The sequence below is a fragment of the Amphichorda felina genome (assembly GCF_050947745.1).
Source record: "Amphichorda felina strain 45539 chromosome Unknown scaffold_8, whole genome shotgun sequence".
Classification (NCBI taxonomy): domain Eukaryota; kingdom Fungi; phylum Ascomycota; class Sordariomycetes; order Hypocreales; family Bionectriaceae; genus Amphichorda; species Amphichorda felina.
This window is the reverse complement of record NW_028145042.1, coordinates 2,668,157-2,690,729: the sequence shown is the minus strand read 5'-3', so window position 1 is coordinate 2,690,729 and position 22,573 is coordinate 2,668,157. Positions and strand designations below refer to the sequence as shown.

Genomic DNA, 22,573 nt, shown 5'->3' with positions numbered 1-22,573 from the left:
GCCCCCCCCTACACCCTTCTCTCCCTTACCCTCCTGGCCTCCTCCCCCTCCCGTTCCATACCGTTCTCTTGGCCATCATCCTGCCAAGCCTTTACACTTAGGCCAACACTACAATGCAGATAGGTATTGCTCGGCTGACCCAAGGCATCGTCAAAGATTGGGTCGGCGGAATGCAATATTATGCTATTATGCATAGCTGGGAAATGCCGGTTTGACTGGATGAAACCAGTTCGGAGAAACTCGACGATGCACCCCAAACATCCATCCAAACAACTTCCCACCGGCCCGAGTCTGCATGCCCCTGGCTCCCTGAAAGTCTCCCGAGCACCCCCTGTGGGTCATTCCTTCCGGTGGTGTGTCACCGTGTCACTGCAGCCTGCCCGGATTCGTAACACCAACGGATTCCAGTAGCATCACCGTATCAGCAGGTTTCACTGCCCCGCGCCTGCCGTAGCCCCTCCGTTCAGCAAGCCTCACGTCACAATGGCTCCTCTGCTGATATCAATCTTATAGATGACATCAATGAAGCGTTTATTTGCCTAGGCCTTCACGATCCACGCCTCTCCACTCTGACCGTTGGTGATTAATGCTTCTCCAAATATCTTACTACGTATCTGGCCTGTCCAACTTTCAAAGCTACGCTCATATGGCTCCTCGGCCCGTCATCGACTTCGCATCGCCCGCAGCCCAGGGTCCAAGGCCCACCCAACCACCCAGCCATATCAGTTCACGATAAAAAGCCGCGATGGTACCACACAACCGCCCTGTGCGCCCAGTCCCAGGCCAAACGGCCATTCGTCGGCGCTCTTCAAAGCCCCATCGTTGCCAAGACAAGGCCTCCCACGAGGTGCTTGGGCGCGATTTGATACGGTTGTGAACCTGTGTGGCCTGTGGGCAGCCTGTGGCAAAGCAACGCTGCAATGTCAGGACCCTTGTGTTACGGCGGACGTAGCCTTAACTGGCTCGGGCTCAACAAGGTCTGTTTGCCGGTACCTGCGCCTAAAGGGACATCGTCAACGGCCTCACATGTCGCCGCGGCGTTTCCTGTAGCGGGCGCGCCGTTTTCTTCCATCCCGCCACTGCCGGATATTCAATCGATGTGGCCGGGAATTCCCTCCAATGTCTTACATCTTCAGCTCGTCCGACTCCTTCCTCGGCCTTGTCTGCAGGGTCTTGCCACATGGGACGACGGGATTTCCAGCTTCACTTTTCCGCTCATATTCAATTTGCCGCCCAGTATTGCGCTCGTCCCTGCAGATTTCCGCATTCCGGCATCCGCTTCGTCGTACCTACTCCGTACAACCCCAGTCTGTTGCCAATTTGATAACCTATACGTACTGGACGAGCGGGTTTACAACGGCATCATTACGGGAGAACCAACTCCGGCACTGACACGAGCAGGTCCATGCGCAAAGACCACGGTAATACGTGGCCCAAACCCAGGCTTTTACGATTTCCACCGTGAGACGTGCCTATTACGGAAGTTGACAAAACTCGAAGACGGTATTACTCATTGCTACATACATAGGAAAAAGACCAACAAGCGGGTGAGGCGCAGCGGCTGATTGATTACTTGATGGATCTCATAGACTCACGATGCCATCAGAACGGTGGCTTAGTCCCTCAACACCGTCCCAATGGTGGACCCCTCAGCCTTGGCGGATTACCAGATCGGGAGGCGCCGTTTCTCAGGCGGAGGCTCAGCCCCGAGTCACCCATGCTGTGGGCCCGTGACGACGCCCGGCCCAGATTTTCCAGAGGTCTGGCGATTCGACGGCCGGTGAGATCACCGATGATGTTAGCTTGGACGAAGCATCTGCCTCATCTCATGATTCCTTGTCCCTCTCACGAGACTCATGGCTTCTATCCTGCCAAATCCCCCCAGTGACAAATTACTACACATTCAAAGTTCCCATGAGCCCCTTAATAAAGAACGGGGTCCGTCTTGTTGTACGGATGTGACGTCGTTCAACGCCTCTCCCGCTGCCGCTATCGAAGCCAATGCATGTAACCATGCCATTGGCCGGCATAGCAAAAATCTCTCAAGCAAAAACGACGCCCTCGAATATACATCTCGCGTTCTTCGGGGATTCTCGCGATTCATCCTTGGTGCGACACGTCTGATCCTGAAGATGTACGTCGTAATATGGGAAGCATTCAATATGCACACATCCACTACACCCTGCCATCCCCATCGGGCCCATCGATGGCCCATAAATCGGTATCCACGTCGACCGAGGGCGATCCGGGGGAGTTGCAGCCTGGCAGATGGGATTCCTTGGAATGGGTTGGTTCCTGCTGGCACCTTCTCTCCCGGCGCCAGTTTATGCGCTCTAGCACTTTCTATCCCGTTCCCAAGCTTTCTGAGGTCCACCAAGATAATGATTGCCCACCGCTGCGCCTCGGTGAGTACAGGCCTGCTCGTGCTTATCGTGATAGCATAGACGGCGGGTACTCCTTACGTAGCATATCCACAGCTATCAAAGCCCAATATTTAGATATGAATGCTAGTAAGGATGCCTCTAGTTATCGCAGCATCACAGCCGGCCAATCCCCAGACGTCTTGTTGCGAAATGCCTCCCAACAGGGTAAGAAGTGTGGGTGGATATGTCTGGCTCTGACACTTACACTCTCGTCTCCACTAGAGTAACAAGAAGGGATTCCACCAAAGAGGCTTAAGACAACGTAGACTCAGGCATTTCATAGAATCTAGAAGATTAGGGACATTTTACAGGACACATCACTAGCGTAGAACTCTGTTGTGACAGCCGTGCTAATTTCACCGCTACTGCATTACGTACGTAGGAGCAACCATTCCCATTTTCCCGTCTGTTAATACTCTGCTCCGTTTTTTCAATTCCCATCCTTCGTCGTGATCATTTAGATCTTGGAATACTTCTTGAAGGCACCGATAAGTCCGCCAGTAGAGTTGTCGTGTCCCTCGCCGTTGCCAGGCTCATCCAGCTCCTTGAGAATCTTCTTGGCCAGCACCTTGCCCAGCTCGACACCCCACTGGTCAAAACTGTTGATATCCCAGATAGCACCCTCAGTGAAGGTCAGATGCTCGTAGTAGACAATGAGAGCACCCAGCTCGGCGGGTCCAATGGTGCCGCCGACGAGAATAGAGGTAGTCGGTCGGTTACCAAGGAAGCGCTTGTGAGGCACCAGGTCCTCGGGTGTACCCTCAGCCCTGAGCTCATCGTCCGTCTTGCCAACCATCAGGGCCTCGGCTTGGGCAAAGTAGTTAGAAGCCAGCATCTTCTGGTGGAGGTTGTTCGAAATCGGGTTGTGTGACTGGGCGGCCAGGATGAAGTCGGTCGGGATCAGCTTCGTGCCCTGGTGGACAAGCTGGAAGAAGGAGTGCTGGGCATTGGTGCACGGCTCTCCAAAGAGGATCGGGCCTAGGCTCGGTTAATCTCACAAATTCACTAGGAGAGGCATATAAGGAGCTCACCAGTCGTGTACTTGGCCGACGACCCATCGGAAGTGATGGACTTGCCGTTCGACTCCATGGACAGCTGCTGAAGATAGGCTGGGAACCGGTGGAGATATTGGTCAAATCTAGAACCTCATTAGTATCGTTCAGCTCTGACATTGGCAAGTAATACGCAACTTACGGCGCGACGAGGTGCGTCTGAGCATGGAAGAAGTCGGAGTACCAGACACTCAGCAGACCACCGAGGACGGGGATGTTCTCGCGGAGGGGCGTCTCACGGAAGTGCTTGTCCATGGCGTGGGCACCACTGAGGAACTTGTGGAAGTTGTCGAAGCCAACGTACAGGGCGACACTCAAGCCGATAGCGCTCCAGACCGAGTATCGGCCGCCGACCCAGCTCTCAAAGCCAAACATATTCTTACTATCGATACCAAACTTGGTAACCTCGGACTCGTTGGTGGAGAGAGCGACAAAGTGCTTGGCAATCTCACCCTTGTCGCCAGTCTTCTCAAGGAACCAGGTCTTCGCGGTGTGGGCGTTGGTAGTAGTCTCGGCAGTGGTGAAGGTCTTGGATGCAACAAGGAAGAGAGTCGTCTCGGGGTCGGAGTTCTTCAGGGCCTCGGCGATGTGAGTGCCATCAATGTTGGAGACAAAGTGAAGGGTCATGTCCTCAGCACCGTAATGCTTAAGGGCCTCAGTAACCATGACGGGACCCCTGTAGAAGTCAGCTTATAGTCTAGCTCCAGCTCTAGGAAGGAAGATTCTTACAGATCAGAACCACCAATGCCAATATTGATGATGTTAGTGAGCTTCTTCCCAGTGTAGCCCTTCCACTCGCCACTGCGGACCTGCTCAGAAAACTCCTTCATGTGGTCGAGGACGGCATTGACACCATTAGGCCCCTTCATGACATCCTGCCCTTCAACCTTCATCTCCCAACCGCCAACATTGCGCAGCGCAGTGTGGTAGACGGCACGGTGCTCGGTGAAGTTGATCTTATCGCCGCGGAACATGGCATCCCGCTTGCGCTCAACGCCGGCCTGCTCAGCGAGCTTAACAAGAAGGTCGAGAGTTTCATCAGTGATGAAGTTCTTGCTAAAGTCAAAGAGGATGTCGGCAGACACGTCGGCACCGGGGGCAAAGCTGCGGGTGAAGCGGGAGAAGCGCTCGGGGTCCGAAGCGAAGGCCTCCTTGAGGACGAAGCTCTTACTGACACCATCGCGGTGCGCCTGGAGCTCGGACCAAGCGGGCAGCGTGTTTGCAGGTGCCATGGTGATGAAAAAAAATCGAGGTGTTCGCGGTCGAGCCCGTTCGTGATAAGTGCGAGGTTTCTCAGAGTGTGGCTAGCAGAGAGGTGCTCAAGTCAGCAATGAAACCGGTGATATGGCGAGAGAGAAAATGGCGCGGCGTCAAAGGTTGGGTTTTCTGGGAGGTGAGGACTGATGATGCGTGCAGACAAGACAAGGTCTCTTTGCAGACTGCAGCTCGTCGGTTGCGGCGAGGGGCAACGAGGGGCAACGAGGGGCAGCTTCGCTCAACAGATGACGTACCTTGGGCCTCAGTGGCAGACTATTAGAGGAAGCTGCAGGGCAGGATGCGGATGATGTGGGAGGTGCACAAGCTTGCGGTAAATTAGGTTCCCTTATATACCAAGTGCCAGACAGAGAGGTGAGGAGACAGAGATTGGGTCGCTTACTACCTACTAGTTAGTACCCAGGGCAGGCCAGATGCAAAACGGCGGGCGACAGGAGTCCGGTGGAGGTCTGATGTGTTGAGGTGCAGATGGAGCTTGGACCCTCACTGAGCTTCTCAACCTTCCAGCGTTCCACTTCAGCCACTGGGAAGGCCCAGATTGATTCCAGTGGGGGGCGGGGCAAGAAGGCAGCGGAACTCCCATCCAGACGGACTGCACCTGCTTCCAGCTTGTCCGACCGCCGTAGGCGGCTCCACGCCCGCCGCCCTCGAAACGTGAGCGCTTTTTGGCATTACCTAGTACTACGTAGTAGGTGGGAATAGGAAGCCCAGCCGCTAGTTATTCAGCATCACCACATCGCCATATGATCCGGCTAATTGTTCAGTTGGCTATGCGGCCCAGAAGCACTTACTAATTATCCGTCAGCATCTACGAGTACAGGATGGGCCTCGAGGGCCTGGAAGCTGCACCTGACTGATCCTGGTGGGACATTCTGACCGTGATATACACAAGGCCAAGCAAGGTAGCCTAATACACACCCTCCGCTCGTGAATTGACTCTACAACTCATGTGTATATGTTCCAACAGACATTGACACTTCAAATCATCCCCCCCGCCCCCCCGGGTAGACAATAGCGCTACTTCAAGCAGCCACTCTTGCGCCACCCAGACACTGCCAAATGTGGGTGCTTCTCTGGCAGTTATCCCTGTGTCCTGCACATCTTCTTCCAAGCTCAGTATATAACAGACCCAAGTCTGTTCACGCCCAATCTATGCTTCACTTCGATTTCCCAAGCCATGCGCTGGCAATCAGTGACATAACCCCATACGACCCGCGATGAGGTGCATGTGATGATCTCGGCCGTACTCTTTGCTGTCCGCGCCAGCTTTACCGGTCACGGATACTGCTCGCAAACGAGGGATCCTTAACACTACCTCCGGCGTCTCCCAGCCCGGCAATCGGTCGGTTGTAGCTGAAACCTTGGAACTGGTCCTGTTGTGTCCGTGACAAAATCGAATCTTCAACGACCGAGTCCTGAGGTGCCTCCGAGGTAAAGTCGGGATCGAAGTTGGCCGTATCCAGTGCATCCACCTAAATTATGTCAGCATTATCGCCCATTAATGGTCGCAGCCAGGAAATACTCACCACACTAGGCTTAAAAGTCGGCTCGTACTTGCGCTGCAGGAGCTTCCGCCAGTCGATGGCGTGGAAGAACGGGTGCGCCTTGATTTCAGCCGACCCATTAGCTCCCAGTCGCTGCTCTGGGTCGCGATTCAGAAGCTTCGTCAGAAGATCCTTGGCAGCGGGCGGCACCACATCTGAAAAGTGCAGCGGCTCTGACAGGATTTTGCGATACATCTCGTTGGTGTTTTCGTCGTAGAAAGGGGGCAGACCCGTAAGCATCTCGTACAAAAGCACTCCCAAGGTCCACCAGTCGACCGTCTTGTTGTAGCCGCGCCCCATCAAGAGTTCGGGTGCAAGGTACTCTGGAGTTCCGCAGAACGTGTTAGTGCGATCCTCGTCCTTCATGTCCAGCTTACACAGGCCAAAATCGCAGAGAGCAATGTGGCCTTGGTAGTCAATCAGGATGTTCTCCGGTTTGAGGTCTCGGTAGATAACGCTGAATCCGTGCAGGCACTCGAGTGCGCACAGCAGTTCGGCTGTGTAAAAGCGTGAGCGGTTCACATCGAACCGATGCTCCTTTTGCAGATGGTGGAACAGCTCGCCGCCGTTGACAAAGGCTAGTACGAAGTAGAGTTTTTCCGGCGACTGGAAACTGAACTTGAGCGGGACGATAAACGGATTGTTGATCTGCGCCAACACGGACCGCTCAGCTAACGTGTGCGCAACCTCGGATCTGGAGATGATGTGCGCCTTGCGGATCGTCTTGAGGGCGTAGATCCGGTTCGTGTCCTTCTTGCGCACCTGCATCACTTTACCGAAACTGCCTTTTCCTACCACCTTAAGCAGTTCAAAGTCTTCGATCTTGAGCTTGCCCACCCGCGTCTCGACGTACTCGACGCCGACCTTAATCTTCCCTGACCCATACTGGAGATCAACCCATTCGACGCCGCTCTGGCCCTCGCCCTGCTGTTGCCACTCAGCGACGGCCTTCTCCCGGTCCTTCTTGCTAGCCTTGGGGTCGTCCGCCAGGATTTGACGCTCCTCAAACCGTGGGTTGATCCGCACCACGCCGAGGAAGATGTCTTGGCTCCGGCCAGATCCTGGGGGTGCATTTGGGTTCCGCATGTACAGGTTGATAGTGAGCTCCGTCACCCGAGACACATCAAACTTGTACTGAGTGTTGCCTCCAGCCCAGAGAGGGTTCTCGGGGTTTCCATCAACCGAATTGACAAACACTTGAACCTTGTCGAAGTCGAGCAGTGCATATGGCATGTATTTGCCTGAGATGCGGCCGTGGTTTGTCGGGATGCCGGTGAAACCCCCGGCCGAAGAGTGCGGCCGGTTGGAGCCATTCATAAACGAGCCAGCGGTTCTTTGCGACGAGCCTGGGCGGACAGATCCGGATGCGCCGAGGGCGTTGTTGGACGAGAGGGATCCTTGGTGTTGCGAGGCGAATGCGTTTCGATGTTGTTCGGGTAAGGCGAAACCATGGCCCTCGTGCAGGGTCACGACCAGAATACCGGGTTTCGGGGGCTTAACGACGGGGGCCTGTGTCATGGCTTCCGAGGCAGCTTAGGCAGCGCAGTCAGTACAGGCCAAGCGACAGTGGTGGTGTGGGCAAAACCTTCTTACCGATATCATTTTCGTGCGTGGGCGTCGTGGCCTCATTATGAGCCTCTTTCTCCTTGTCGGTGATGGTCGAGGTTGAGGGTGATCGGGAGAAAGGGCTCAGTGGCCCAAGGTGGGTCTCCTTGAGTTCTAGGGGCACCGAGTCAGCAAGCGACTAGAAAGTATAGGTTGATCAGTATTCACTTTTGGTGAGCTTCCACGACATGATGGCGTTTAACTCGTGAGCGGGTGTGCTGGGCCCGAGGATGGCGGGAGAGGGATGACGAGGGTGGGGGGAAAGGGGCGGGTGAGGAAGACGAAGTCCGGTCCGCCAAAGCAGCAACAGCCCAGCCGCTGCTGATCAGAATCCGTCCGGGTAGAAAGGAGTGGTGGGCGGCGGCACCAGATTGTCAGCTCGGGCTGGGTGCGCTATCCACAGATGCGGCGATACGTGGTTGCTACCGTGGTGTTGAGGGACGATGTCGGATTCGTAAGAAGGCGGTGGTGTTGTGGTTGGCTGAACCTCGAGCGACCCCGCAGCCTGGGAACAAACCACCAAACGACAATGCGAGAGAAGCCCTGGAGGCGATCGACAGAAGGCAGCGAGAGGGTGTTTGGGATAAAAGAGCTCCAGTCTCCAGAACAGCACGAAGAGCGAGTGCTTCAAAGAGGAAGAGAGTGAAAGCGAGGAGGCGTAGCAGGCAAATTGATTGAGGCCACTAGGGATGGATGGATGATGAGGATGGGCCGATGGGAATCCGGGCGGAGGGTTGAAGGGTGAGCGGGATGATGAAATAAGTCAGCGAGCCCGAACCCCTGCACACACCCCGGGCCAACTGGCACCTACAGCGCCATACCGCTAGAACGCGGGTGGCTTCCAGCAGTTAGGGGACCTCGACGAGCGGGAGGCCTGCTAGAAGGCACGGGCTCCTGGGCGGCGGGTGCCACTGTGCCAGCACTGCCAGGCTGGTGGCGTTGAGTGAGGTGGAGTGGAGGCTAGCGACCTGGAACCTGGAACCCAATCGCTGATAAGGGGATTGGGCACTCCGCACTGTGACCCACCCTCTTCGCTGGGCTGTGCAGCGGCCACGCAATCCCAATTTCGCACCACCAAGAGTCCAAGACCAGCATCGCTCTTATAAGGGACTGATGATCCTAGTCTGTCTGATGCTTGCCAATATAAAGCAAGACCATGTGACACGCACTTCGTGGGAAACAAGAAAACATGGTCAGATTGGTCGTAAAGGAGTAGGCTGAGCTGAGACTCTCCTCCAACCATTCATGCTATTCCGTACACTACGTGGAGTAGGTATTTGATGAGAGGGACGGTAATCCATGGATAGTATTAAATGCCTTGGGGCTGAGCTGTCAATCAATAAAACTAGTAAGCAACACTCAGTTCCTAGTAACTTACTTCCGCTTAGCAATCATTGATGTATCTGAGTTGCGTCGAAGCAACTATCCTGCAGAGATGACTACACCGAATGCGCCCATTCCTACCTACCCTGTGCTACTTCGTAGGCACCATGGAATTGAGACTTCGCACAACCGGGAATCCAATTGCGTATGACACCTGTCAGAGAACGCTTCTACTGCTTAGACGAGTTTATACGACGTGGATTGAACAATAGGTGCTGGAGACTTGGTTACTAAATTTACTCGGCTAACGTAGTTGCGACGGTGTGAAAGGAGTGTTTATACTTTTCTACCGATGGAGCTAGCACCCTAGGAGATATACCTAGTAAACCTCGGTGAAATCCTAGCGTACAGTACGGAAGAATTCATACATTTCAATCAAATACCCAGAATGATATAATATATGCAGTCCAAGGCGCAAGGACTCGTGATACGCACTGCTAGTGTTTACTGGTGAGTGAATGGTAATATTAGAGGGAAGATATCAAGTACCTACTCGTACTCGTTCTCGTAGGCAGGTGCGCTAAGTTGGTGCCCGAATTTTAAGGCCGATATGAAACACCGTGGCTCCAGAGCATGCCAGCTCCGTCTGACCACTCACAGCGCAGGGGAGGCAGGGGCTCAACCATCACCACCGGTCTGCTGGTTCAGTGCAGGCCACCTTACAATTTCGACGTGCCCAAGCTCGACTGTTCTTGAGTCCGCGATCCGAGCTGCGTAATCCGGCTGTTGACTCTGTGGCTCAGAGCCAATTTCAACTACTATCCACGTTTCCGATCCCGGGTCCCTGTCCTTCTGCGCGCCTACGACCCTTCGCAGCCAAGGTGTCCTCGTCGCAATTGTAGCATCACTACAACCTCTCCGCCACTCGAGACCTGCCAACTGTTGCGACCCGCTTCCTTGAAGCGCTCGACCGCTACAGAAAGCAAGGGGTATACCGATTGAGCTCACCATGAGGTTGGACGTGAAGGTATGGGATCCTCGTGCTCCTGGAACTCGTGCCCCGCCATGGCATTCGATTCTCTAGTTCTAGAGCACTCCTTTCGACTGGGCATGGCTGACATTGCACCTCCCCATAGCGCCAGCTCTACGCTCGCAGTGAGCGGGTGAAGGGCATCGATTTCCACCCTCAGGAGCCATGGATCCTCACGACCCTCTACAGCGGTATGTCATCTCCGCTCGCCCCTAAAAGCCCCAGCTAACAATTACCCCCCAGGCCATGTCTACATCTGGTCGTACGAGACCCAGCAGGTCGTCAAAACGTTCGAGCTTACCGATGTTCCCGTACGAGCCGGCCGCTTCATCGCCCGCAAGAACTGGATCGTGTGCGGCTCCGATGACTTCCAGTTGCGTGTGTACAACTACAACACCTCCGAGAAGATCACCTCCTTCGAAGCCCACCCCGACTATATTCGCGCCATCGTTGTGCACCCATCTCAGCCATTTGTCCTCACGGCGTCAGATGATATGACTATCAAGCTTTGGGATTGGGAGAAGGGCTGGAAGTGTGTTCAGGTCTTTGAAGGCCACAGCCACTACGTCATGGGCCTTGCCATTAACCCCAAAGACACCAACACGTTTGCTTCGGCGTGTCTTGACCGCACAGTCAAGATCTGGAGCCTGGGCTCCCCGGTTGCCAACTTCACTCTCGAAGCTCACGAGACCAAGGGAGTGAACCACGTCGACTACTACCCCCACTCCGACAAGCCCTACATCCTCACGACTTCCGATGACCGTACCGTTAAAGTCTGGGACTACACAACCAAGTCCCTAATTGCCACACTCGAAGGCCACACCAACAATGTTTCCTTTGCCTGCTACCATCCTGAGCTCCCGGTCATTATCTCTGGTTCGGAAGATGGGACGATCCGCATCTGGCATGCCAACACCTACCGTTTCGAGCAGTCACTCAACTACAGCCTCGAGCGTGCTTGGTGTGTGTCCTACCAGAGGGGAAAGCAGGGGGTTGCAGTAGGCTTTGACGATGGCGCTGTTGTCGTGAAGCTAGGTCGTGAGGAGCCTGCTGTGTCGATGGACTCGTCTGGCAAGCTTATTTGGGCGCGGCACAACGAGGTTGTCTCTTCTATTATCAAGGGAGGAGGTGAGTTGAACCCTGAATTTTCCAGGGGATAGAAGATACTAACCTCTGCAGATGCCTCGATCAAGGATAATGAGCCCATTTCCCTGCCTACCAAAGACCTTGGTACATGTGAAGTCTACCCCCAGACTCTGATTCACTCTCCCAATGGTCGCTTCGTCGCTGTGTGCGGCGATGGCGAGTATATCATCTACACCGCCCTCGCGTGGCGCAATAAGGCTTTCGGTTCGGCCCTAGACTTTGTGTGGGCCTCCAAGGAGAATAGCAACGATTTTGCGATACGCGAATCTGCCATGAGCGTCAAGGTGTACAAGAACTTTGTCGAGAAGAGCGGCGGGCTGGATGTTGGGTTCCAGGCTGAGGGTCTTACTGGGGGTGTTCTCTTGGGCGTGATGGGCCAGGGCGGGGTGTCCTTCTTTGACTGGGCAACCGGTGGCTTGGTGCGCCGGATCGAAGTTGAGCCTAAGCAGGTAAGTCATTATATGACTTGGCTTGGATTAAGATCGTCCATTTAACATATATGCAGGTCTACTGGTCGGACAGCGGCGAATTGGTGGCTATTGCCTGCGAGGACACCTTCTACGTCCTGCGTTTCTCCCGCGAGAACTATATTGAGGCGGTGCAATCCGGTCAGGTTGAGGAGGATGGCGTCGAGGCGGCGTTTGAGGTCATTACCGACATCAGCGAGAGGTAGGATGGTATCTGGGTGTGTCAAACTACCGTTGGCTAACAAGCTGTACAGCGTCCGGACCGGCGAGTGGGTAGGCGACTGCTTCATCTACACCAACAGCACGAACCGGCTGAACTACTTGGTGGGCGACCAGACTTACACCGTGTCGCACTTTGACAAGCCCATGTACATTCTGGGCTACATTCAGAGGGACTCGCGCATCTACCTTGCAGACAAAGACGTTAATGTGACTTCGTTTGCTCTGTCGCTGCCGGTTCTGGAGTACCAGACCCTGGTGCTCCGCGAGGACATGGAGACGGCGGCTGAGCTGCTGCCCACAATCCCTGCTGACCAGATGAACAAGATTGCCCGATTCCTGGAGGGCCAAGGTCACAAAGAGCTGGCCCTGGAAGTAGCAACAGACCCCGAGCACAAGTTCGAGCTCGCGCTGAGCCTGAACCAGCTGGACATTGCACTGGAATTGGCCAGGCAAGCCGATGTGGAACACAAGTGGAAGACGGTGGGCGATACGGCACTGGCTGGGTGGGATGTGGCGCTGGCCGCGGAGTGCTTCACGCACGCCAAGGACCTCGGATCTCTTCTGTTGCTGCACTCGTCAACCGGCGACCGGGACGGTCTGGCGGCGCTCGCCAAGCAGGCCGAAGAGGCGGGGGCTCACAATGTTGCCTTCTCGAGCTACTGGCTTCTGGGCGATGTGGAACGTTGCACGGAGCTGCTGACCAAGACGGGGCGAGTGGCGGAAGCTGTTCTTTTCTCGCAGACGTACAAGCCCAGCCTCACAACGCCTCTAATCAAGGACTGGAAGGAGAATCTGGAAAAGAACAAGAAGGGCCGCGTGGCCAGGCTGATTGGAGTGCCTGACGAGGACGAGGATCTGTTCCCCGAGTGGGACTCGTGGCTGAAGCTGGAGCAGGAGGGGGGCTCAGCGGCTGAGGTCCAGGCCGCCGCACCCACCAACGGGCAAGCAGAGGAGGCCAAGGCAGAGGAGGAGGACTAAGGCAAGGGGGGACGGCATACCATGAAGCTCAAGTGATATTAAGGGGGAGGGGGGGCGGGGCGGGCGGTGTTCAAAACGATACAGTCAAGAAGGCCGGTTAGGTACTTGCATGTTGATTCTTTGCCGAGGGCGTGGGTTGAGGCTGGCAATGTGGTATGAGCTCCATAGATAATGATCATCCGCACGACATTTGCACAAGGCTTTTGTTTCACAAGTTCAATATACTATGTCGACACGACCTGTGTGCCCTATGGTTATTAATAATAAAGTATTCCCGTCAAGCCGGCTCCAGGGTGGATCTTTGGGCGAGACCCTGCAGGGACCTGGGGCGACATGCACTGAATAGGTACGGATACAGCACCAACAAAGGGTAGGCGGTGAGGCCGAGGTGAGGCGTTGCAGGGGGGGCCACGATGGTAGGCTGCCTCTCATCCTCTCCATCCGACTATTCCACAACTATTCACGGCTTCCGCTTAATATCTCAGTACTGGCCTGCACTCTGCTCGCATCTGTTGCCGTTGTCGATTTCATTCCCTCCACTTTCCACACCACTGCGACCCCCACCCGGCGTGCCAACGATGCCTCCCGCCACAGCTGTCGAGGAGCCCAAGAGACAGGAGCCCATGGAGATGGACTCGGGAGACAAGGCCATCGTCACCGCACAGCCTGTAAGTCGCACATAAAGGACCCCCTACTGAGAACGGGAGACCAAGCAGGGCTGATACCCGTCGTGAACCAGACATCCGAGCCTCGCCCCAGCCCAGACAACCAGCCCCAGATGACGCTCCGAGGCGGCGGCATCTTCTGCGGCTTCGACTGCTGCGACGGCGCATGCCGATTCCACAAGGGCTGCTGCTAGATAATAATAATAATATCATCACGCGCGGTGCTGTCGACATGGATACTACCTTCTTCGACGATTGCGACGAGACACGACTGAGACACGTAGGGGCGGGAGATATATAGCGTGGGGAGTTGGATAATGGAGGGGGCCTGATTGTGCTGCAGGAACTGTTGACGATTCATATTATTAGGTGCAATTATTACATTATATCCTTTGGTGTTTCCACCAGCGATTCGAGTCTCGATATTATACATTTTGAATACCCCAATATTAATAGTTTGTCGATTCCCTTGATCCAAGACTGGGCGCGTCCTCTCACAGCGCGAGCGCGATCAAGCCGGCGACAGCCAGTCCCGCGAAAGCCACACCCGTCTCCCTCACGGCAGCACCCGTTGTCGTCGCCGTTGTGGCGCCAGTCGTCGTGGTCCCCGTGGTCTCCGTTCCCGTCGTCGTCGTAGGGGAGGCGGTGGTGCCCGTGCCCGTCGTCGTCGCCCCCGTCGCCGTGGCAGGCGTGTGCGTGTGCGTGCCCGACGTGTGCCCTCCGCCGCCGAGGTACGACGTGGCGCACACGGGCAGTTTGGTGGCGTACTGGCTCAGCACGTGACACTTGCTCAGGGCGGATGAGATGCTCTGCGAGTGCTGGGTGAACCAGGAGCCGACCTCAGAGCTGTAGCTGCTGAAGTCGCTGCTCAGGGTGTCGGGTACTGTGGCAGTGCAGGGGTCGTTCTGGCCGCCGCCAAAGGCCGTGATGAGGTCCGGGGGAGGCGTCGGGAGCGTGTCGACTAAGCCCTTGAGGGCGGATGTGCACGAGGGTTCGAGGTTGGGCAGGCCGTTGGTCTGGCGTGCCTCCACGAGGGCGCGCTTCATCTGGGGGTAGACCATCGGATCGTCTTCTAGTGCGTCCACGAGGGAGATGGCAGCCACAATGGCCGAGAGGAAGTGAAGTGCGATGTGCATGTTGAAGTCCCGAGTAATATCTGCCGTTGAATATGATGGGTTCTGTTCAGCGGGATGGGAAGTTCAGAGGTTCCAATTCGCGAGATGTGTACAGAACTGATTTATGTAGGTACTTCCTCCCCTTACATCTTCTACATCTTTGGGGCGACGACCCGAGGCCAACCGTGAGAAGCGTCGTCAGCTAAACACCATCTTGGGATACTTTGGATATAGCCTGTGGCTTTGCTACGACTAGCGTCGAGTTCCCTGAGCGTTGCGCCCTCCAAGGTTTGACCAGAACAATGTTGTATACCGAACAACCGTGGGCCGGGCCGAGTTTGACAAAGCCAGTGGAGGCTGTGTAGCTGTTCATAGCTATGCCACTGAGTGTGTTTACGCGTCGGCGATACTTGGGTTCTGCCTTTGCTTTGACGTAGCGATGCTGTACCCTCCTCCTCGTTGTGGGGTGTGGAGGAGGCGGGGAGACGACGGTTGGATACACACATGATCAGGTAAAGATCCATCTGTTGGATGTATTGTACCAACAATTATAGATTAAGGCTGGAACTACTGTCTGGTGGTGGTGGCGGCTACGGGCAGATACTAACCAAATTTGCCTTTCGAGGCTGGCGTCTGGCTGGACGGTCCATTCGGGCCAATTTCTTAGACTTTACGAGACGGGCTCATTGTTTTGACCTGCGAGATGGGAAATTCCCCGGCATAGGCCATAGGCAAGTGTAAGCTGCTTGGACCCAGCGTAACGTAGTCTCCATTGCAATTATGCGGCGTCGTCGGGGCCAATCTGTCCCTGGTGACTTGGGCCATATTGGTGGGTGGGATGGATACATAGTTCGAGAGTTTAACAGGGGAGAATTCCAAGGTAACGTTTATGAAACACTTCTCAGCTAAAACTCCCCCTAATATTCCTTCTTTTCATGTTTTTCCAGTCTCCATTTCAAGACAGGCTAGGGCACATCAGTGCCAGCCATTAATACACCCGTCTGTACCAATTCTCCTTGGGGTCGCCCAGGCACTCTCCCACTGTCACCGACTTGAACTCGTTACGGAACAGCGAGTCGAGCATGTACTCGGTCAAGTTATAGACCGTATGATACAGCGGGTCATGCTCAATCTCCAGCACGCTGCCCGTTCCTGGGTCCAGGTCTTCGACGCGCTCATCCCAGATGTCCTTGGAGTTCTGGATGAGGTCTGCGCCCTCGTTCTCGTAGCCCAGGGTGTTGAGGTCAAAGTAGGTGACGTGGTAGCCTAGGTCGGCCAGCCACTTGTCCGTCTGGGCGTTGCTCATCGAGTGCGGCGGGCGCATGTACGTCGGGAAGTACCCCAGGAGGTCTGCCAGGGCAATCTCGTTGAAGAGCATCTGCTTCTGGAACTGCTCCGGGTTGATCTCGGTCAGCTTCTGGTGAGACCACGTGTGGCTCCCGATCTGGTGGCCCTCGTCGATCATGCGGCGGATGATGGGTGGCCAGGGCGTGTCCGGGTCGTTGATGGCGCCTTTGCCCATGTTGCGCCCGACGACGAAGAACGTGGCCTTGGCATCGTACTCCTGGCCTAGTGTAAGCGTCTCTGTAAGTCATATTTAGGCAAGATTTCCCACCTTGAGGATGTCAAGCAGGTGCTCCGTGTACTCCCAAGGTCCATCATCAAACGTCAGAGCAATAACACCCTCCTTGTTGCACGTGTAGATGGCCTCTCCATAGGGAATATCCCCGACATGTACCCGCGAAGTATTTCTCGTGTCTGGGCCTTCTGGACGGACGTTGGCATCACAGGCTGGCCCGTAGTCGATCTGGCATATCGGAGCGCGGCAAAACTCGTATCCCACGCCGCACCAGCTGGTTTGATGTTAGTTACCGAAAGAAATTCCATAAAGACAAGAGTCAGTACCCTCCACTCGAGCAGCATTGGCCTTCCGGACAGCTCCTGCCGACCTCGGGGCCGCATCGCCTGTCCTGACGTTTTTGGATGCCGGAGTTAGTATACGGGGGGATGATTTTGGACGACACTTGGGCCGCAAGGGTCGCTAGAACCCCCAGCACGCCGGCACGTTGTAGCTGCATGTTTGAAAGGATCCTCTGGGATCTAGGTGACGAGAGTGGGTTGATGATGAGTATATAGAGAACGAGCGTGCTTAGCCAGCGTGGCTGCCAGGCATAGACATATCCACCCAACTCATGGGGCTCTTCAGCTCCTTAAGAACTCTCCCCTTCCAGAGCTTTCTGAATACGAGGCGATCATCAACAGAAAATTGCTCCGCTGACCAGTGCCGCGAGCCAAGCTACCGCCTCCGGCCAGGGCTTATGCAAGGCGGGCCGACCCCGTCACGCGATTCGCCCGGGGTTCTGGTCTCGATGCCCCGTGGCCGATCGCTGGGGTCAACATCCGAGCCAAGGCACGCTCAAACGTGTGATCAAAGTGGCCAAGTCGTGCCTGGCCTTGTCGGTTTGCAGGGAGCTGAATCGTCAGTATGCAGTCATCGGTGCTGGCCAACAGATGCCAAGCGGGAACCAATCGCACCCAGGGATAATCATGATGCGAGAGAGATTATTGGTGTAACTGCCCACCAATTCATGCATCCTCGTGTTCCTCCGAGAGGGGAACCAACAAATCACAGACAGCTGTCCGATGTTAACTAGATGATGCCCAAGGGAATTCGACCGGTGAAGTGCTGGCTGACTGGGTTGGGTTTGGTTCTGGCATCCCCTTGAAATTGGAAAATAACATTCTCATCCCCAGGCATGGCATAGCATCCTCTGCATGGTGATTCAGAAAGTGCCACGTGCAAACTCCTTGTGATTGACAAGCTCCTTTAGTAGCACTAAGACATCAGTCCCTCAGTGTCGTATCCTGCTGTCCCTTGCCGATCACTCGCTGTCGTCTTGGGCCGCTTAGCCTACAAGCTAACAAGAGCATTGAGCGCCAAGAAAAACCCGAGGACCACACGAAACAATTGAAAGACCTCGTTGACTGAACTCGATGGATTAATATACGAGCGTGGGCTAACAAACCCTGCCTGTGATACAGACGGGGCTGTGTTTAATGCCCCGGCGTTCATCGTCCGTTGTTCTCGGCCTGTTGCTAGAATCGCGACTTCTTCAAAAATAGACACAGCATTTCGTAGTTGTAGACCAATTTGGACAAGGGGAGTAGCACAAGCCAGGAGCGGCAACCATGCTAGAGCTATTGCGCGGGTTTGAGCCTCCTGAAGAGAGGCCGTCACACCACGCCGGCCAGTCCCGTACTATACCGCACGCCTGGTCACTGATCGGAACGGACCTTGATATTGATGCTGTAGAACCTGAAGGGGCTGAAATGTGAGACCTGCAGAAATACGTTGCACAAACTATTATGTATTGATGAGGTTATCGTGGTGGTGCATCCAACACCCGCGACGGGCAAAACACACGAGTGTCTGGCCCCCTTCTGATTTACAGACGTTACACGCAAAGTATCCAACGCGCCTAGGGCCGGCCCCCCTCTTCGGCAGTCTCCGGCTCCTCTGATGACTCAGAGTCAATCTCCTTCGCCAGGGTCTGCTCATCATTGAGCTTGGGGTTCCGTAGGGCCATGGCAAAGCCGATTAGAGGTACGCAAAGGCAGATTGCGGTGATTGCCAGGAGTCGGTTCGCCTGGCGGTAGGCACCAACGATTCCGACACGCTCTGGACTACCCATGGGGTATTTTACGGCTTCCGTGAGCGGACTAGCAAAAACGGCAGACGCAATACCATCATTGGCAAGGTGGTTCACGAGGAATTTGGGGAGCGTCTGGGTCCAGATAGCTCCGGATACTGTGTTGCCAAAGGCGGCACCGATGTTATATACGGCGAGATAGACGCCTGTCATGACAGCCAGATTCTCGTGCTGGAGCTGTACCTGGAGGGATGCCTGTGTCGGGTACGGGAACATGCCACCGGCAATGCCCAGCACCACCTGTGCGGCAACGACCCCGACCTGGCCGCTCTCGGCCCCCGTGCTGCCCCTAAACTTGATGAGAAGACCAAAGGCCACCATAAAAAGGGCGGTACCGGCAACGATGAAGTATTTGAGGCGGCGGACCTTGTAAACAATAAGGCCTAGGATAGGCCCGACAATTGTGCTGCAGAAAGAGTAGAGGCTGGTGATGCGGGTGGCATTCGACACGCTGAAGTCAAAGGCGACGACGAGCACCGTGTATAGATAGTCTGCCTGTACATTAAAGGCAAAGTTGAACATGATGGCAATGCAGATCGGAGACCAGACGCTGCGATCCTTCATGAGTCTGAAAGGAACAAGCGGGTGGGGGGCTCTAAGCTCCCAGAGGATGAAAGCAGGGATACACAGGATCCCGATGACGACAGGGGCAATAATCTCGGCTGTGCCCCATTTTGTGCTGAGACCGCCGGCGATAGTCATGGGGACGAGTATGAGGGCGAAGACGGCACATAGGAGGATGATACCAATCATATCAAGCAGCCAGAAGAGCTGGAGGATGAATTTGCCCGCGCCGAGGGCGCGGAATGAGGACCGATGGTTGTCGAGGAGCCCTCTCTTCTTAGCACGGCGAGAGACGACGAGGAGAGGGATGATGAGTGGGAGGGTGCAGACGGGGTAGATGATACACCACATGCCATAGCCCCAGCGCCAGCTGGTGGCAGCGAGAACTGCCTGCGCCACGTTGCCACTAACCCACGTGTTGATGAGAAATGGCAGTGCGGGGATATAAGAGAAGAAGAGACGGGCGCGAGTCGATGTTATATCGGCCACGATGACTTCGACCAGGAGGACCATGATAGTGTATCCGATTTGGTAGATGGCGGTGCCGGCTGCCAGAGAGGCAACATCATGAGAGACGCTCTCGACAATGGTGCCGAGGACGTAGAAGAAGATTGAGACGAGGATGAGCTCGACGCGACCAAAGACGTCGGCAATCTTGCCTGCAGTAGGCTGTGTGGCAGCACCGATGACGTTCCTGATGATGTTGACGGTCGCAGTCAAGGAGTGGTTGCCCATCGAGCTAGTAGCATTGGGCTGGTACGCCACGCGCAAGGTGCTGTCGAGGCCATAGGCGTAGGCGACAAGGAAGACGCCAATGAAGATGGCAATGCGGTCGGGCAGGGTGAGGACGGCGGCGATGGCCTCGACACGGACAACACCGGGTGACTTGATATCGCGAACGGCATCGGCGGCAGGGATACGGAGGGGGCCACTGGCGCCATTGATGTTATTGGGGTTGGGGCTGGCGCTGCCACTGGTATTAATGCCGTCGATGTCTTCCTTCTCCTGGTCTTTCGGCTTGCTGTTGGGATCTACCTCCGACGCTCTGTCTGGAGTCGTTGACGCCGGCTGGATGTCGCCCATGGTATAGGTGTCGTGCTGGTATATAGGGGGGATGAGGATGCAGTTAATACTGGGCTCGGAATGATGATGGAGGTCATCGACGAAGGTAGGTCAAGGTCAGCCGTCAACGCTCAGCAACCGTTGCTCGAGGTCAAACAGCGAAGTGAGAGGGCATGAAAAGCATGAAAAGCATGAAAACTCAAAGCAAGAAACGGTCATCGGCATCAGCGGCCACTGTGGGTGGCCGCACCTTCTAGTACTGCCCATCATTCCCTTACTAGTTGCCTCTCGGGAACCAGCAAGATTTACCTTCAGCCTTCAGGAACTGATCCACTGTGGCAGGCGCTGTAAGGAGGGAGGGGTGAGTAGGTACCTATGGAGGTGAGTGAGGGCCACCGCCTGGCAGTTGCGCAACTGGTGGAAGAGCTCATCTTCTAGGTTGTCGAGGGAAGCTTGCCGGGGTTGAAAGTTAGAACTAGTACCAGCGGTGGCCTGTCAACTGCATGGCGGCGCCTTCCCGTACAAACCTACCTACGCAGCAAGCATCGGGGATTGATTAGATAAGGCTTTGGCACTCAGCCACCATCTCGCAGCTCCCAGCTCCCGCCCACCATCAAGTTTCCTGGCCCATGATCTATCCCGTGTCCGATCATCCATCTCCCACCCCCGTCTGGCACGCTGTTCTACCACGACGACATCACTAGCCGGACAACTTGCCCGCTTGTTTGCCTATGATTCATGGATTCTCCCGCCGGTAGAGAGTAGACCAAACCGTCCCTAAGCTCTTGAGCCCTAGATTCCAGGACCCCGATCGGCTTTCCCAAAATTCGCTAGGAAGCTGAGACTCTGACCTTCTTGGCCCCGAATCCTGAGTCCCGGCCGTGTTCCGCGTCTCCCGGCAATAGTATGCAGTAACTGAGACATGGGCAGCCTCGAACTCTACCGTCTCGACGCTTCGAACTTATCCAGAAGTCGCCCAAACTCAATTCCAGTCGGTGAAAATGCCTCACTATGTGCCATACGAGCATAACGAGGTCAACACCTCAAGTACCAACAGTGGCACATCCTTGCATTTTCTCTAGTTTAGTATCTCTGTCTCAGCTCTGTCCATGCGTTTTGCCGGCCGGGCTAAACGTCAGTGATTGCGACACCTCAACGTCGATAGCGTTGAAGCAGTCGCGTGCCTTATACTCGGCATCGTTGCCCATAATCATGCCGTGTCGCTTGGCTAGATTGCCAGGTGGGTGTCTTGTCTCATGACCAGCTTCCCCATCCCCAGCTTCTCCAATTGCCAGCTTTTGAAATTTGATGACTTTGTGGTCGACTGGTTGTGGTGGTAAGTTCTCAACACAAGCGTCGATCAAGTCTCAGATACTGCCACGCCAAAGCCCCATCCTTGGCCCCGGCACGGGAAGTGGTGCCCACGGAGGTCATTTGCGCCAACGAGTCGCTTCGCGTAGGTTGATGGAGATCTCTTGGTTGATGCGCTTAGACATCTACGAGTATGAGTACTTGCGGCTGCGTACTGATGGATGACACCAGCTTGGACTGCAGCTCAGTGCATGTTGTCATGGCTTCATCAGGCATCAGGCATCTTGAGGCTGTGTTTGCTATAAGTAACCGCGCCCGAGCCAGCCAATATGCTACTACTATGGTTGAGAAACTGAATGATGATATGGGACTTGGTCGGTTGGTCACTGTGATGTCTCGAGAGAACGTTGCTTTCGTTATCATGCATGGTACGTAGCAACTCATGACGTAAACACCCCCCCTCCGGCGCATCCACTCTGGGGAGTGTGGACTTTGGTTGTCGCAGACCCTGAGGCTCTTTACATGTTCCAACTTCGAGGACCCTGATGTGGCGCAGGGTTTCTGGCTGTCATCAGGTATTATTCAACTCCCAGAGCGCTAGAAAGTACCTTTTAGCCCAAAGCCATGTTGGATTCCAGTGTCCAGACTCCCAAGAGTACCGGGCCCCCACGAGCTCATCGCTCAAGGAGGCGCTTGCGAAGGCGCTCGGCGAGATGCCACCGTGACCAGCGCCACGAACCCACCGTTTTGCCCCGGAGTGACGGAGGACAGAGCTCCAGAAGTCCAGAGGACGTGGGTCTTTTGGGCAACTCCCACACAACGCTATGCCTCTCTCCGTAAGTTACCACAACGCTCCTGGACGTGAGCCTAGCGATTGGCGCGCGAAATCGCGAATTGTGGGAATGGAGATTGTATCATTACCCCTCCTCGTGAAGGTCATGGTCGCCGCCCTGGCGGGGCAAGAACGACCGACAGGCTTCCATGCTGCTCTCCTGGGCATGTCGTGCTAATAAATTTCTTCGACGTGATTCTCCCTCTTCTCATCTTCTCCCACCAAACTCAGTTCCCAAACACATCCCCA

At 55.2% G+C, this 22,573-nt stretch overlaps 7 protein-coding genes across 7 annotated transcripts; 2 read left to right on the top strand and 5 right to left on the bottom strand.

Annotated features, from left to right (window-relative positions):
• Positions 1-2,880: 2,880 nt before the first annotated feature.
• On the bottom strand, positions 2,881-4,707 carry PGI1 (glucose-6-phosphate isomerase; the record flags this gene model as incomplete). Its single annotated transcript, XM_083197871.1, has 4 exons — positions 2,881-3,401; positions 3,455-3,561; positions 3,618-4,151; positions 4,205-4,707. 4 exons carry the CDS (start codon positions 4,705-4,707, stop codon positions 2,881-2,883), a joined length of 1,665 nt encoding a protein of 554 aa, XP_083047339.1.
• A 1,311-nt stretch (positions 4,708-6,018) lies between these two features.
• Positions 6,019-8,089, bottom strand: YPK2 (kinase-like domain-containing protein; the record flags this gene model as incomplete). The annotated part of the gene is made up of 4 exons (XM_083197870.1): positions 6,019-6,222; positions 6,277-7,826; positions 7,888-8,013; positions 8,068-8,089. The coding sequence occupies 4 exons, from the start codon at positions 8,087-8,089 to the stop codon at positions 6,019-6,021; spliced, it is 1,902 nt and encodes a 633-aa protein (XP_083047338.1).
• A 2,142-nt stretch (positions 8,090-10,231) lies between these two features.
• On the top strand, positions 10,232-13,065 carry SEC27 (coatomer subunit beta'; the record flags this gene model as incomplete). The annotated part of the gene is made up of 6 exons (XM_083197869.1): positions 10,232-10,249; positions 10,359-10,443; positions 10,496-11,380; positions 11,432-11,847; positions 11,904-12,067; positions 12,120-13,065. 6 exons carry the CDS (start codon positions 10,232-10,234, stop codon positions 13,063-13,065), a joined length of 2,514 nt encoding a protein of 837 aa, XP_083047337.1.
• Positions 13,066-13,643: 578 nt separating this feature from the next.
• On the top strand, positions 13,644-13,924 carry ACO1O0_008504 (uncharacterized protein; the record flags this gene model as incomplete). Its single annotated transcript, XM_083197868.1, is given in 2 exon segments — positions 13,644-13,733; positions 13,751-13,924. 2 exon segments carry the CDS (start codon positions 13,644-13,646, stop codon positions 13,922-13,924), a joined length of 264 nt encoding a protein of 87 aa, XP_083047336.1.
• A 300-nt stretch (positions 13,925-14,224) lies between these two features.
• ACO1O0_008503 (uncharacterized protein) lies at positions 14,225-14,866 on the bottom strand (the record flags this gene model as incomplete). The annotated part of the gene is given in 2 exon segments (XM_083197867.1): positions 14,225-14,776; positions 14,789-14,866. 2 exon segments carry the CDS (start codon positions 14,864-14,866, stop codon positions 14,225-14,227), a joined length of 630 nt encoding a protein of 209 aa, XP_083047335.1.
• Positions 14,867-15,833: 967 nt separating this feature from the next.
• ACO1O0_008502 (chitin deacetylase) lies at positions 15,834-16,630 on the bottom strand (the record flags this gene model as incomplete). The annotated part of the gene is made up of 3 exons (XM_083197866.1): positions 15,834-16,409; positions 16,461-16,596; positions 16,623-16,630. The coding sequence occupies 3 exons, from the start codon at positions 16,628-16,630 to the stop codon at positions 15,834-15,836; spliced, it is 720 nt and encodes a 239-aa protein (XP_083047334.1).
• A 1,694-nt stretch (positions 16,631-18,324) lies between these two features.
• On the bottom strand, positions 18,325-20,202 carry SIT1_2 (major facilitator superfamily domain-containing protein; the record flags this gene model as incomplete). Its single annotated transcript, XM_083197865.1, has 1 exon — positions 18,325-20,202. One exon carries the CDS (start codon positions 20,200-20,202, stop codon positions 18,325-18,327), a length of 1,878 nt encoding a protein of 625 aa, XP_083047333.1.
• Between the last annotated feature and the right edge of the window lie 2,371 nt (positions 20,203-22,573).